Source organism: Hypanus sabinus, chromosome 3 (genome assembly GCF_030144855.1).
Source record: "Hypanus sabinus isolate sHypSab1 chromosome 3, sHypSab1.hap1, whole genome shotgun sequence".
In the NCBI taxonomy this organism is placed as follows: domain Eukaryota; kingdom Metazoa; phylum Chordata; class Chondrichthyes; order Myliobatiformes; family Dasyatidae; genus Hypanus; species Hypanus sabinus.
This window is the reverse complement of record NC_082708.1, coordinates 114,801,517-114,815,141: the sequence shown is the minus strand read 5'-3', so window position 1 is coordinate 114,815,141 and position 13,625 is coordinate 114,801,517. Positions and strand designations below refer to the sequence as shown.

The following is a 13,625-nucleotide window of genomic DNA, read 5'->3' as shown; positions in this document are numbered from 1 at the left end:
CAGATGTAAATTACATTGATTTTTAACTGCTAGCATTGTTAATCTAGTTATGCCTTGGGTGCTGAGGAGATAAGCATCTCTTGCCTGTTATGTTATTGTTCGTAATCATTCCTTCTGCATAATATGCGTAATATTTTAAATTTAGCAAGGTTTTTATATTTGAATGATCTGTTTATTTTGTTTTAGGTTAGTTCTTTTTTTAACTTGAGTCAATTATCTTTCTATTTTGGATCGTGTTCTGCCTCAGATAATATGGTTGGTTCTGGAGTGATACAACAGTTGCTCTTTGGAGCTGGTTTTTTATCTAGAGCAAGGGTTCCCAACTTGCGGTTCACAGATCCCTTGCTTAATGATTTTGGTCCATGGCATAAGCTCTGACCTAGATGTTTCCTTCCTCCCTCCCCTAGCTTCTTACCCTTTTAACTTCCTTAAGTCATAGAGATGATGTTGAAACTAGGCCACAGCTACAATGGTAACTTCACCAGAGAGGTCGAACTTTACAAACGTTCGTAGATTGATGCCTGTATATGTCTTTTAATTGTTATGAACCGCAGTTTCAATTCCTGGGACAGTATGTGATGTACTGGGAACCTGTGACTCTGTTTCTGTGGGTGTCACATGAGGACCTACCCCCCAGGAGTATAAAAGGAGCAGTGAGATTGCTCCAGAGACACACACTTTGGGAGAGGCACTTTGGTGGAGAGCTGTTGTGTTTGGACAGCAGAGTCGTTAGTGAGAGTGAAGAGTGCAAGCTTCGATTAAACCCAGAATGGAGTGGGTAGTCGATAACGCTGTGCATTTCGGAGGTGACTGACATTTCGTAATCCAAACGTGGATTTTTGGCACCCACTTTGGTAAACCCCTGCAAAGCCTTGGGTGTGTGGTGACCAGTCCTAGAAAAGGGACTTCTCCTGTCAGTTACGTGGTGAAATTCTTACTTTTTGTGGACTCTTGATAGATTCTTCGAAATAGACTGCATCGTGAACTCGTTCCACCGTAAAGGTACGGTGGCCGCTTTGTGAGACCGGTGCTTGAGAGGTACTCTGTGTCTGCCGAATCGCCTTCGGAAAGGTACAGTGGCTGTTTTGGCGTATCTCTGTGAGACTCGCTTCTTCACTGTATTTGAATCTCCGTCTTCAAGATCGTCTCTTCGTTACACTTCGAATCTAAAAGTCTCTCCTATCAATTACTCCGTGAATCCTTGAAACCTTCTGAACTGACATTCTGAGACTGTGTTCCAGTAAGACTTTGTTAAGAATTGTTTCTAAGTTTAACCGTTTGGGAGCTGTAGACACATAGTGCTGTTAACTTCATTTTAAGCTAGTCACTTGTTTAATTTTCCATGTTTCTGCTTGAGTGTTAATAAATTCTGTTGTTTTCCATTAATATCCTGACTCTGTTCCACACTTATTATTGTTGTTTCCACGTAACACATTGAAGCTTGGACAAGTTGGAGTAAAAGAAAGATAGGAACCAGGGTGGAAATTCCCAGTTCTGTTCTGTTGGGTCCACAAGGATAGGATATTATTTGCTACAAGACACTTCATGGAATACTTCCTCTTACCAAGTTGAAAATTAGCAGCCAAGCATGAACTCGGTGCCAAGACATGAGTTGTATTCGGTACCTCAGAACAATTATTTTCTTTATTATAAAGGAACTTTTATATAGATATTTTGAGAAACTCACACAAAGTACTGGAGAAACTCAGCAGGTCAGGCAGCATCTATGGAGGGAAATAAACTGTGGACATTTCAGGCTAAGCCTGTACATGAAGACTGGAAAGGAAGTGGGCAGAGGCCAGAAGATGAAAGCTTAAAAAACCATTTGCTTTTTGTTTTGCTCCACAGATACCACCTGACCTGTTGCATTCCTTAAGCATTTTGTGCATGTTGTTCGATATTTCCAGCATCTGCAGAATCTCTTGTGACTTTTATATGTGTGTATCTGAGCCAATAAATTACCTTCTTGTGAAATTCTGGGACATTCCTGGCATCACAATCCTCCAATAAATATTATCATGTGTGCTACCACACACAGATTTACAAGCCCCCTTTTTAATGAAGAATTAAATTACCCTCCTCAGTTGAATAATCAATTACCAGTTTAAACAGATATTTGCAATGAACTATTCCTTGAAAGGAGCTGCTGAATTATTTAATTTTACTGAATAATTTCCTTATTATTTTATTAGAATTCAATGTACTGTCAGAGTTATTGAAGAATGTGGACTGACAATAACTCAAAACCTTGAGGGGATGAAGTTAGTGATACAAAGAACAAGAACAAAGAATCCAATTCAATGCTAGTTTCCAAGTTTCCAGCAGTTGATAGAATGATTGAAGGTAAGCCACTATTTAATGGGAAATAAAAAATGAAGGGAGCCAATCAGAGAAGAATAATGGCCCACATCATCCCTGGGTTATGAAAGGGTTTTATTCTTTATAGATGTCTAACCCTTTCATAACCCAGGAATGATGTGGGCGATTATTCTTCTCTGATTGGCTCCCTTCATTTTTTATTTCCCATTTTTGGCAACGTCAGAAAAAAACTACAAAGTTGCTAGATTTGACAACTACACCTCCACTGTACTGAAATCGATGTTGTTATTCAGGACCAAAATCTGAACGTTGTCTTCCCCTGTCTAGTTACAATGGTAGAGAATCAGAATGTACAATGTTCAATGACTGGTTTCAATGGGCTTGTCGTATTAATTTATGTTAAGTTGCTTGTTAGGGTACCTTTACGAAATTATCCATAGACGTGATTGGCATCATTTCCCAGTGCAAGTCTCCCAAGAGCCTCTCAAAGAAGAGGGAGCCTGTGTTCTTTGGAGACAAAGTGTGATTACTCTAGGGAAGTTACATGTAAGCGGGTTTTATTTCAAGCCTGTTTCTGATTTGAATTTAATAATATTTACAGGAACTTGTTCATAAGTACGAGTGTCCATTATTCAGACATTCTTAACCTGGAGAGGGTGTGTACTTACAAGAGACAATTGATCTACCACTAAAGGACAACAACCTCATCCACATCCATTTTCATTTCTATTTACTTGTGTTTTTCTTACCTCTGGATTTGATTATTTCAATACACTCTTGTCTGCTGTCTGACATTCTACCTGTTGTTAGTTTGTGGTCTTCTAATCCTTTTACTTACAAATGCGAATAGGCTTACTCTTTATCCCTTTACTTCTGGCTCTCATTGGGGATGGAGGCAGGCACACTCTCAACATTTTAAGACGTACCTAGATGAGTAATTGAATTCCCATGGCATTTAAAGCTGCCAGTCAAGTGTGTGTGGTGGGCCAAAGGGTTAGTTCTGGTGCTGTATGACTCTATGATTCAATGAACTTATGAAACTGGTTCTTAGGAAAGTGTCATGTATCATTCATCTAGCCTTCTAAATAAACAGTAACAAATTACAACAAATTAAGAGTAGATCAAATTTTATGCTCTTTTATTATTTACAAGGGAAGTCTATCTCCATACATTAACTCAGTAAATAGCTTCAATCTTTTTTATAATTATACAAAGTCCAGTAATTAGTCAACTTCATACCCTTGATGTTATCCCATCCCTTAATTGCATTTGTGCTTTATCTCGCATTTGTTGAACGAGTCGCATTTGTCTTTAATGAGCACGTTTGTCTTTGAGGCTTCTCCATCAAAATCTGCAACTTGTTTTTCCTCTGCTTTCAATCATGTAATGTAAAAACTCTCCCTGTTATAAATCACATACCCTTGCAAGCTTCCCATCCAAACACATCAGTAAAACAGCAAAGCACTTTGGGATCACACAGGTTCAATTTTGTCAAATTACTATTCATAAGTTATAAATTCATAAAGACTTCAGGGTTACAGATATGTTTCCTCAAAGGCAATATGTCAAGTATAAAATTCTTCTCTGTATTTTTATGCTTCTCCATCATCTCAACTGACTCTGAGTTGGTAATCTCCTCTAGCTCTGTATTCCTCCATTTCACCCCTCTTGTATATTTTCATGGTTGGCATCTTATTCCATTCCCAAGGTCCTTTGACTTCTTTTTCCTCCTTTCATGCAGCTTTTAAAGTTAATAAAACTACATTATCTTTCATCTCAAAGTCAGATTGACCAATTTCAAATTCTGTTTACTTCAATGAGGTCACTATGCTAAATGCAATACATAAATGCAGGTTGTTGTAGATATCTCTACTAGGGTGCTTTCAAGGGACTGGAAACACTGATAGGATCAGTACTGTGGAGAAAGAGCTGGTTATAAAGTGGCAAAAGATTATGTAGCAGTTCATGCAATAGTCTGAAGTTAATATTGGCATCCGTCATCGGTTGGCACTGCATTGCAGAAAAAAATCAAGGGCCACTTAAATTTTTATTAAGTGAACATTTGTTCAGTTGGCCCTGCATAGGTAATGAGTACTTAAGGGCTTATCTCTGATTCCTTTTACTTTGCACAGATTCCGTGCCACTTCTTAGCTCAGTCAGGCCATTCTGATCACCGTGACCTAAAGCTGATTATATGCATGGACAAGTGAACAAGCTGTGTGTGCTTCTCCAGAAGGACGGGATTTTTCTATATTAGGACATTAAGTCTTTCTGCCTTTCCGCCTTCTGTATATTTACCTAGTTAGTGTGTCGTTACATCTCCAGCCACTTGGAAAACTCAGGGGGAAGCAGTAGCGCGGCAGCAACCACTGAGAATGTAGGAGGTTTGTTTTTCCATTAACGGAAGCATTTCTAATAGGTTCCTGAGAGACCTAGTTTCCCTCTGTTTCCATGGCAGTTAGTAGAAGCCATAGAAATTGAATTGGCATATAAAATGCACTGTGGGACTCTTGTGGCTGAATGGTTGATTTATAACTTGAGCCAAGTTCAGCTCCATTTGGATAGAATTCGGGAATTTGAGCTTTGCTGAATATTGTGTCTCGTGTGTAAAATGCTGGAAGTGAAGTAATTGTGGGGCATCTCTGTATACCCTTCAATGTGTGGAGAACAGTATGTTATATCCAGCTATATTTGGTTTATTTACAGAAATGAGATGAGAACAATCATGCAGATGATTCCGCTGTGGTTATAAAGCATCCATCAAACCTGGTATCTATCACTCAGCAGTAACATGCCACTGCAGCAGATCTCAGTTGTCCCAGCAAGGGAAACCTCTAGTAATGGAAGGAGCTCAACAGGCAGAAACAAAGAGAAGAACAAGGATATGGAGGTAAGATTAAGTGTTAAACTAATTATTTTGGATGGTTCAACTTGATAGTTCATTTTGCTTACTGCATATTAGAATCTGTGATGGTAAGATTTGAAATTAACTCATACTGCTTATAATTAACCATTGTGTACCCAATGGATAGTAAGGTCAAGTAATGTTTAAATTTTCACCAATTATATTTGTGGATACCTGCTTTTGGGTTTCCATAGGTAGACAGTATTGAGTTGTTCTGTCTACTTGCACTGTTCCCCGGCCGGAGGCAGACACAGCATTTCACAGAAATTACAAAGTGGGCCCATGATTATTGGAAAACAAAGCAAAAACACATGCTGGATAACTGAAATAAAAGCAAAAAAACAACTAGGACTATTCAAGAGGTCATGGCAGCATCTGTGGAGGAAGCAGTAGAATTAACATTTCAGGCTCTTCACCATTCTTTAAAACTCAAAGTGCGAAAACAGGCATAATTCTAAACTAGAGGGAGCAGGAAGGGTGAGGAGTACAAGAGAACGTTGATGTTTGGGTGGAGACCCTGCCTAGCTTGCTGAGTTCCTCCATAATTGGGTATGTGTTGCTCAAGATTTGCAGCAGAAACTCTTGTGTTTATAGAGTCATAGAAAACTACAGCAGAGCAGCAGGCCCTTTAGCCCATCCAGTCCATACCAAACCATTTAAACTGCCTAGTCCCATTGGCCTGCTCCCGCAACACAGGCCTCAAATATGCCTCCCATCTTACACCTGTCCAAAATTCTCTTAAATGTTGTATTTAAGATCACATGCACCACTTGTGATGACAGCTCGTTTCTCACTCTCACCACCCTCTGAATGAGAAAGGTTCCCCTCATGTTCCTCTTAAATATTTCACCTTTCACCTTTACCCCTGACCTCACCCAATGCCAGTGGAAAACCTGCTTGCATTTACCCTATCTATACCCTTCATAATTTTGTATACCTCTATCAAATCTCCCCTCAATATTTTACATGCTAAGGAATACAGTCCTAATCTATTGAATCTTTCCTTATAACTCGGGTCCTCTAGACCAGGCAACAGTCTTGTAAATAATCTCTGTACTCTTTCAATCTTATTTACGTCTTTTTTGTAGGTAGGTGACCAAAATTGCACACAGTACTCCAAATTAGTCCTCAACAACATCTTATACAACTTGAACATAATATAGTAGTCAATATAGTAGACAACACCAGTAGACAATACTTTGATCCTCGCATTCCAATATACCAAAAGCTTTTCTTTATGACCCTATCTATCTGTGATAACACTTTCAATGAATTATGGGCCTGTATTCCCAGATCCCTTTGTTCTACTGCACTGCTCAGTGCCCTGTCACTCACTATATAAGACCAACCCTGGTTGCTTTGATAGTGTGCCTTGCTGTGTACCACACCCAAATCTCGGTGTCATCCACAATTTTGCTGATCCTATAAACCACATTATCAGCCAGATCATTGAAATAGATGACAAACAACAATGGATCCAGCACCAATCCCTGTGGCACTCCACTATGCACAGACCTCCAGTCAGTTAGACAATCATCTACTCCACTCTACTTCTCCCGCAAAGCCATTGTCTAATCCAATTTACTACCTCATCTTGAATGTCAAATGACTGAGTCTTTTTGTCCAACTTCCTATGTGGGATCTTGTCAAATGCTTTGCTGAAGTCCACTGGCTTGCATCATCAACTTTCCCGGTAACATCCTTGATAAACTCTAAAAGACTGGTTAGACGTGACCTATAATGCATAAAGTCATGTTGACTATCCTTAGTCAGTCCCTGTCTATCCAAATACTCATATATTTGGTCTCTTAGAATACCTTACAGTAACATACCCTCTACTGATGTCAGGCTCATCACCCTATAATAATAGAGGTGCAAAGATCTATTTAAGATCTCCCCCATTTCTTTTGGCTTCTTGCATTGATTACCATTTTGATCTTCCAGAGGACCAATTTTGTTGCTTACTCTTTTGTTCTTAACATATCTGTAAAAGACCTTAGTATTCTTCTTCACCTTGTTTGCTGGAGCATCCTCATGCCTTCTTTTAGCCCTCCTGATTTTGTTCTTAAAGGTTGTCTTGAATTTCTTGTACTCCTCAACTACCTCATTTGTATCCACCTGCCTATACCTGCTCCTTTTTTTCCTTAACCAGGGCTTTAATATCTCTTGAAAACCAAGGTTCCTAAACCTGTGATCCTTGCCTTTTATTTTGGTAGGCACATTCAAGCATCGTACTCTCAAAATTTCACTTGTGGAGGCCTCCCACTTACCAAGTACGCCTTTGCCAGAAACCAGCCTGTCCCAATCCACACTTGCCAGATCCTTTCTGATAGCATCAAAATTTGCCTTTCTTCAATTTAGAATCTCAACCTGAGGACTAGATGACTTCTTTTTCATAATTACCTTGAAACTAATGACATTATGATCACGATATACAAAGTGTTCCCCAACACAAACTTCTGTCCCCTGCCCTGTCTCGTTCCCTAATAGGAAATCAAGTATTGCACTCGCTCTCACTGGGACTTCTATGTACTGATTAAGGAAGCTCTCCAGAACATGGAAAATGGAAATTGTGCCTTCCTGGCACATTTGATGAATAAACTCTTCTCTGGCTCAAAGTGGAAACCTGCATCAAGGAGCACAGGAAGTGTATCCGTTTGGGTTACCCAGAAAAATCAGCGGTAGCAGAACACGGCATTGTCAATGGCCATAGGATTGACTTTCATGGCACAAAACTACTGTGCCATGCCAGTGGTTTTTGGGGCTGCTTTGTAAAAGCAGACATTGAAATAAAACTAGAGAAAAGGAATTTTAACAAAGATGAAGGTCTTGCTCAATGTAAGAACTGGAATTCAATCATAAAGAAGGTGGGACAGCAGAAACCTGATTGGATGAGGACTACCCAATGGATGACAGGGGTTATATATACCACTGGACTAGACATCCCTAAGCATCATCCCTGATGAAAATGGCAGAGTTAGCCATCGAAATGTGTGTTAAAATTGATACCTGTACCTGGCTGGAAACCTGAGCAGTGTCTCCTGAACACATTTGCAAATTCTACCCCGTCTAGTCTTTCTACAGTATGGGAGTTCCAATCAATATATGGAAACTTACAATCACCTACCTGTGATATTTCCCTATCTGGTAGTGCCACCCCTCCTCCTTTAATCCCTCCCGCTCTGATCACATCGAAAACAACAGAACCTGCAATACTGAGCTGCCAATCCTGTCCCTCCTGCAACCAAGTCTCACTTATGGCTACAATATTGTAATTCCATGTGTTGATTCATGTCCCGAGCTTATCTGCCTTTACATGTCACCAGGTTCGGATATGGCCCAAATGTGGAGTGAGAGACACTGAAGCAGGTCGATAGTTCACAGACTTTAATATGAACAGTGTTAAAGGGAAAAGAAAACGATAAACACCAGAACCAAACAGGGCCGTTGACTAAAACTCTCAAATGGAAAATGAAGCCTACACAGCGGCTGAAAAGAACAACTGAGAATTAAACGAATACCGCTGGTCCACAGAGTCAATGACTCGACCGTCCAATTTCTCAGGCAAGGTGGAATGCAACCTGGCAGCAAAGTCAGCAAAGCAAAGTCAACCTGTCCAAGTCTCGACAAATACTATGATGGAATGAATGGAGTTAAATACTATCACAATGAAATAATAATTAGCTGACATGTGCATATCCGTGGTTGTGACATTGCTATAATATGTTTTGCATTGAAATGTGCACAACTCAGAACATTAGTCCCACCATGCTCAACCTTTTGCTTCCTGACTTTGAGATCTTAACAACGTCTGTCTCCACAACCTCTCCTAACTGATCTGGCACTCTCGTTCCCTCCCCTTGCAACTTTAGTTTAAATGCCCCATGCAACACCAAGCTCCTACTTTCTGTGGGAGAAAACCCAATGGTCAAAAAATCCAAAGGCCTCCCTCCTACACCAACTCCTTAGCCACTTGTTAAAATGTATGATCTTCCTACTTCTGGCCTCATTAGCAGATCCAAAGGCCTTCCTCCTACACCAACTCCTTAGCCACTTGTTAAAATGTATGATCTTCCTACTTCTGGCCTCATTAGCAGATCCAAAGGCCTCCCTCCTACACCAACTCCTTAGCCACTTGTTAAACTGTATGATCTTCCTACTTCTGGCCTCATTAGCAGATCCAAAGGCCTCCCTCCTACACCAACTCCTTAGCCACTTGTTAAACTGTATGATCTTCCTACTTCTGGCCTCATTAGCAGATCCAAAGGCCTCCCTCCTACACCAACTCCTTAGCCACTTGTTAAACTGTATGATCTTCCTACTTCTGGCCTCATTAGCAGATCCAAAGGCCTCCCTCCTACACCAACTCCTTAGCCACTTGTTAAACTGTATGATCTTCCTACTTCTGGCCTCATTAGCAGATCCAAAGGCCTCCCTCCTACACCAACTCCTTAGCCACTTGTTAAACTGTATGATCTTCCTACTTCTGGCCTCATTAGCAGATCCAAAGGCCTCCCTCTTACACCAACTCCTTAGCCACTTGTTAAACTGTATGATCTTCCTACTTCTGGCCTCATTAGCAGATCCAAAGGCCTCCCTCCTACACCAACTCCTTAGCCACTTGTTAAACTGTATGATCTTCCTACTTCTGGCCTCATTAGCAGATCCAAAGGCCTCCCTCCTACACCAACTCCTTAGCCACTTGTTAAACTGTATGATCTTCCTACTTCTGGCCTCATTAGCAGATCCAAAGGCCTCCCTCCTACACCAACTCCTTAGCCACTTGTTAAACTGTATGATCTTCCTACTTCTGGCCTCATTAGCAGATCCAAAGGCCTCCCTCCTACACCAACTCCTTAGCCACTTGTTAAACTGTATGATCTTCCTACTTCTGGCCTCATTAGCAGATCCAAAGGCCTCCCTCCTACACCAACTCCTTAGCCACTTGTTAAACTGTATGATCTTCCTACTTCTGGCCTCATTAGCAGATCCAAAGGCCTCCCTCCTACACCAACTCCTTAGCCACTTGTTAAACTGTATGATCTTTCTACTTCTGGCCTCGTTAGCCTATGGCATGAGTAGCATTCCTAAGATCACAGCCATGGAAGTCCTGCCCGATAACTTAACACCTAACTCCCTGAACTCACTTTGCAGAATCTCATCCCTCCTTCTATCTATGTCATCCATGCCTGCATGGACAACAACCTTCAGTTGCTCACCCTCCCACTTAAGAATGCGGAGGACTTGAGCCAAGATGTCCCTGACCCTGGCACCCGGGAAGCAACATGTCATCCAGGAATCTCATTCTCATCCACAGAACCTCCTTTCCATTCCCTTGACTAATGAATCTCCTATCACCAGGGCTCGCCTCTTCTTCCCCTCTTCCCTTCTGAGCCACAGAGCCAGATTCAGTAACAGAGACCTGACTGTTGTGATTTTCCTCTGCTGGGTCTTCACCCCCAAGTATATCTGTTGCTGAGGAAGGTGACCACAGGGGTACTCTGCACTGGCTGTTTAGCTCCTTTCACCCTCCTGACTGTCACCCAGTTTCCTGTGTCCTGTACTTTGGGTATAACAACCTCTCTATATGTCCTGTCTATCACCCTCTCAGCATTCTGAATGATCTGGAGTTCATCCAGTTCCAGCTCCAGCTCCTTAATGTGGAGTGTTAACATGGACTTCTTCTGCACTTGATTGCAGCTGATGTCGTCAGGGACAGTGGGGGCCTCCCTGACTTCCCACATCCTACAAGAGGAACCTTTAACTATACTGTCTCAATTCCCTACTGCTCTAACTGTACAATTATAAAGAAGGAAACAATAAATAAATTGAAAAAACTCTACTTATGTCTTTTCTTCTTCTCTCACCTGAAGCCTCACCTCACTGAAGCCTTGAAGAGCTAAAGCCTCAAAGTCCCCACTCTAACACTGTCCACTCTAATAATGTGGCACTCCAACAAAGGCCACTCTGCTTGCCCCTGCTTTATTTTAATTTGCACTTGCCCTTGAATCCTGCTCTCTGATTGTCCGCTGTTCAATCGCCAAAACCCCAATGAAGTTTTCCTTTTTTGATGTTCACTTGCTGAAAGAACAGTCACTTCTGTTCTCCGATCTGCCACTGTTAACTATATGGCAGCAATGAACAAAGAGAAAATGAGACCTCAGAAGCACTGATGCGGATGGTCCATATTTTGTTAGTGTTATCTGAGAGGGTGTGGTGAATACATGTTGATCCCTGCCGATCTACATGGAGAATTTTAAATGAAAGGAAATGAATAAGAAAATAACAATGGTAGAACTAGTATGTACAGTTAAGTTTTTGAAAACCAGAAATAAAAACAAATCTTAGAAATACTTAATCAGGCAGGAACCATGGAGAAAACAAGTTACAGTTACAGCTAGAATAACTTACATCAGAGGTGATCAATTTTGACACAAATTGGAAAATCTGGTTGCCTGAAATTGTTGCGTGTTAAAGCCTGTAATGTTCCAAGTTGAAAGATATGAAGCTGTTCCTCAGGTTTATTTTGGGTTTCACCGGATTATTGATTAGGCTTGAGACAGAAGGGTCAGATAGGACTGGAAAAGAGACTTAAAGTCTTAGTCGACTGGAATTGTAAGGAGCCTTTTGCAAACTGAATAGAAGTGTTCTGCAAAGTAGTCACCTAATCTGTTCTTGATTTCTGCAGTATAGAAGAGACCGCTTTGTGAGCACCAATGGCAATGCACAAAAATTGCTGTTTAATCTAGATGATCTGATCGTGCCTCTGAATTGTGGGAAGGGAAGTGATAAAAGAGCAGCTGTTCTGCTTCCTGGGTTAAGTGGAAAAGTGCAATGAAAAGGGGAGTGATCAGTGAGTGGAAAAGTATACTGGAGAGCCGCAGAGAGAATACTGGGGGGGGGGGGGGGGGAAGGGGTCTCTTCTTGCTGAGGTAGCAGAGGATGATCAGTTGAATATGGAGGCTGATGGGATGGAAAATGGGGACAAGGGGTAACCATATTCTTGCTCTGGATGAGAGGAAAAGGATGAGAGAAAAAATATAGGTTGTTAATTCTACTATCATATTCCTTCTTCTTCAGCCCTTTTCTCCTCCGCATAACACTTTGCTCCTTCAGCTCCCTCACCTTCTTATCCTGACTTCTGCCTCCTTCCTTTTCAGTCCCAATGAGCAATGTCAGCCCAAAACACTCTGTTCCGCTTCATAGATGCTGCCTGACTTGCTGAATTCCTCCACCATTTTGTGTGTGTGTGTGTTGCTTAAGATTATCAGCCTCCATATTCAAATGATCATCCTCCATAACCTCCACCTCTTCCCCTCCCCTCCTCTCCCCTCCCAGCATTCCCCTTTGTTGGTGCTTCTGCAGAATCTCTTGTGTTTATGACAACTATGACAAAGTAAGGAAGTTAAAGAGAAAGGATAATCTCATAAGTACTCATGTGGAATGTCTTGTAACCAATCAAGGATGGATAGTTCAATTTTATAACATGAATCAAAGGAAATTGGAGGAAGCTGTCTGAGGGAAGAGTTAGATTGATCTTGCATTAAGTTAAGGAGTCAGCACAAAATTGTGGACCAAAGGCCTGTACTGTACTATGTTATGTTATATTAAATAAATGAATGGCTTGGCATTGATGTAGTTATACTAAAGGCTGCACAGAATAGTTTTAAGACCATGATCTCTGCTTGAGTTATGAACTTTGAAAGGAATTAAGGATTATTGAAAGTTCAAAGATGGTCAGACAGATACCTTGAGAGTTCTTCTTAAATGATTCAGTTTTAAAGTGTCAAATGTTGACTATGGGCACAAGTTGCAGTTATCTTGAAGTCTACAACAGCACCTAGTGTAGAAGATTGATGAGACTTTACTAAATCACGGAGGCAGAAACCGCATGAACAGTTTAGATGGAGCTTTAATCTCCAAAAGTGGCTGAACTTAATCCAATTCATGTCTGCCCACAACCAAAAATTAAAGAGATGAAAGGATGGAAGGGCGGAAACCAACTTAACATCAGGAGGCAGCTCCATCACTAGAAACTTTTAAGCAAAGTGTGAGCCTTCATTTTTGTATGGACTTGATGTGAATATATTTGGATCAATAGAAAGGGCTGGAGAGTTGGATACATGAGGTTTGTATCTTTACAACACATTTTGTGATCCTGGGAGTGAAGAACTACTTACCAACTAGGTCAGCAAGCTGACCTGCTCTGAACTCGACCATCACAGCCTCCCCTGTGCCCCGTCTTATAGCCTTTGCTTTGTAATTAGCTGTCTCTATTAACTGAGTTATAGCTTTGTGCCACAGACTTGCTTGTCCAGCTTGTCACAGACTCTCAGATAAAAAATCTTGAAAAGAAACTGAAATACGTCTTGGAGTTAACTTCTGGAAAATTCCTGTATAT

General features: G+C 41.0%; 1 protein-coding gene across 8 annotated transcripts in view; it reads left to right on the top strand.

The window, feature by feature from the left end:
• Window positions 1-13,625, top strand: part of LOC132391588 (E3 ubiquitin-protein ligase MARCHF8-like) — a 534,862-nt gene that overhangs the window by 221,687 nt on the left and 299,550 nt on the right. For 5 of the 8 annotated variants that reach the window (XM_059964968.1, XM_059964969.1, XM_059964967.1 and 2 more), the window contains one exon: window positions 5,026-5,209. In XM_059964968.1, the coding sequence (XP_059820951.1) occupies window positions 5,111-5,209 (99 nt within the window). In that variant the 5' untranslated portion in view covers window positions 5,026-5,110. Of the gene's footprint in view, window positions 1-4,682; window positions 4,697-4,810; window positions 5,210-8,550; window positions 12,095-13,625 lie in introns of those variants that run through there. The other 3 variants (XM_059964973.1, XM_059964976.1, XM_059964974.1) reach the window with 3 other exon arrangements.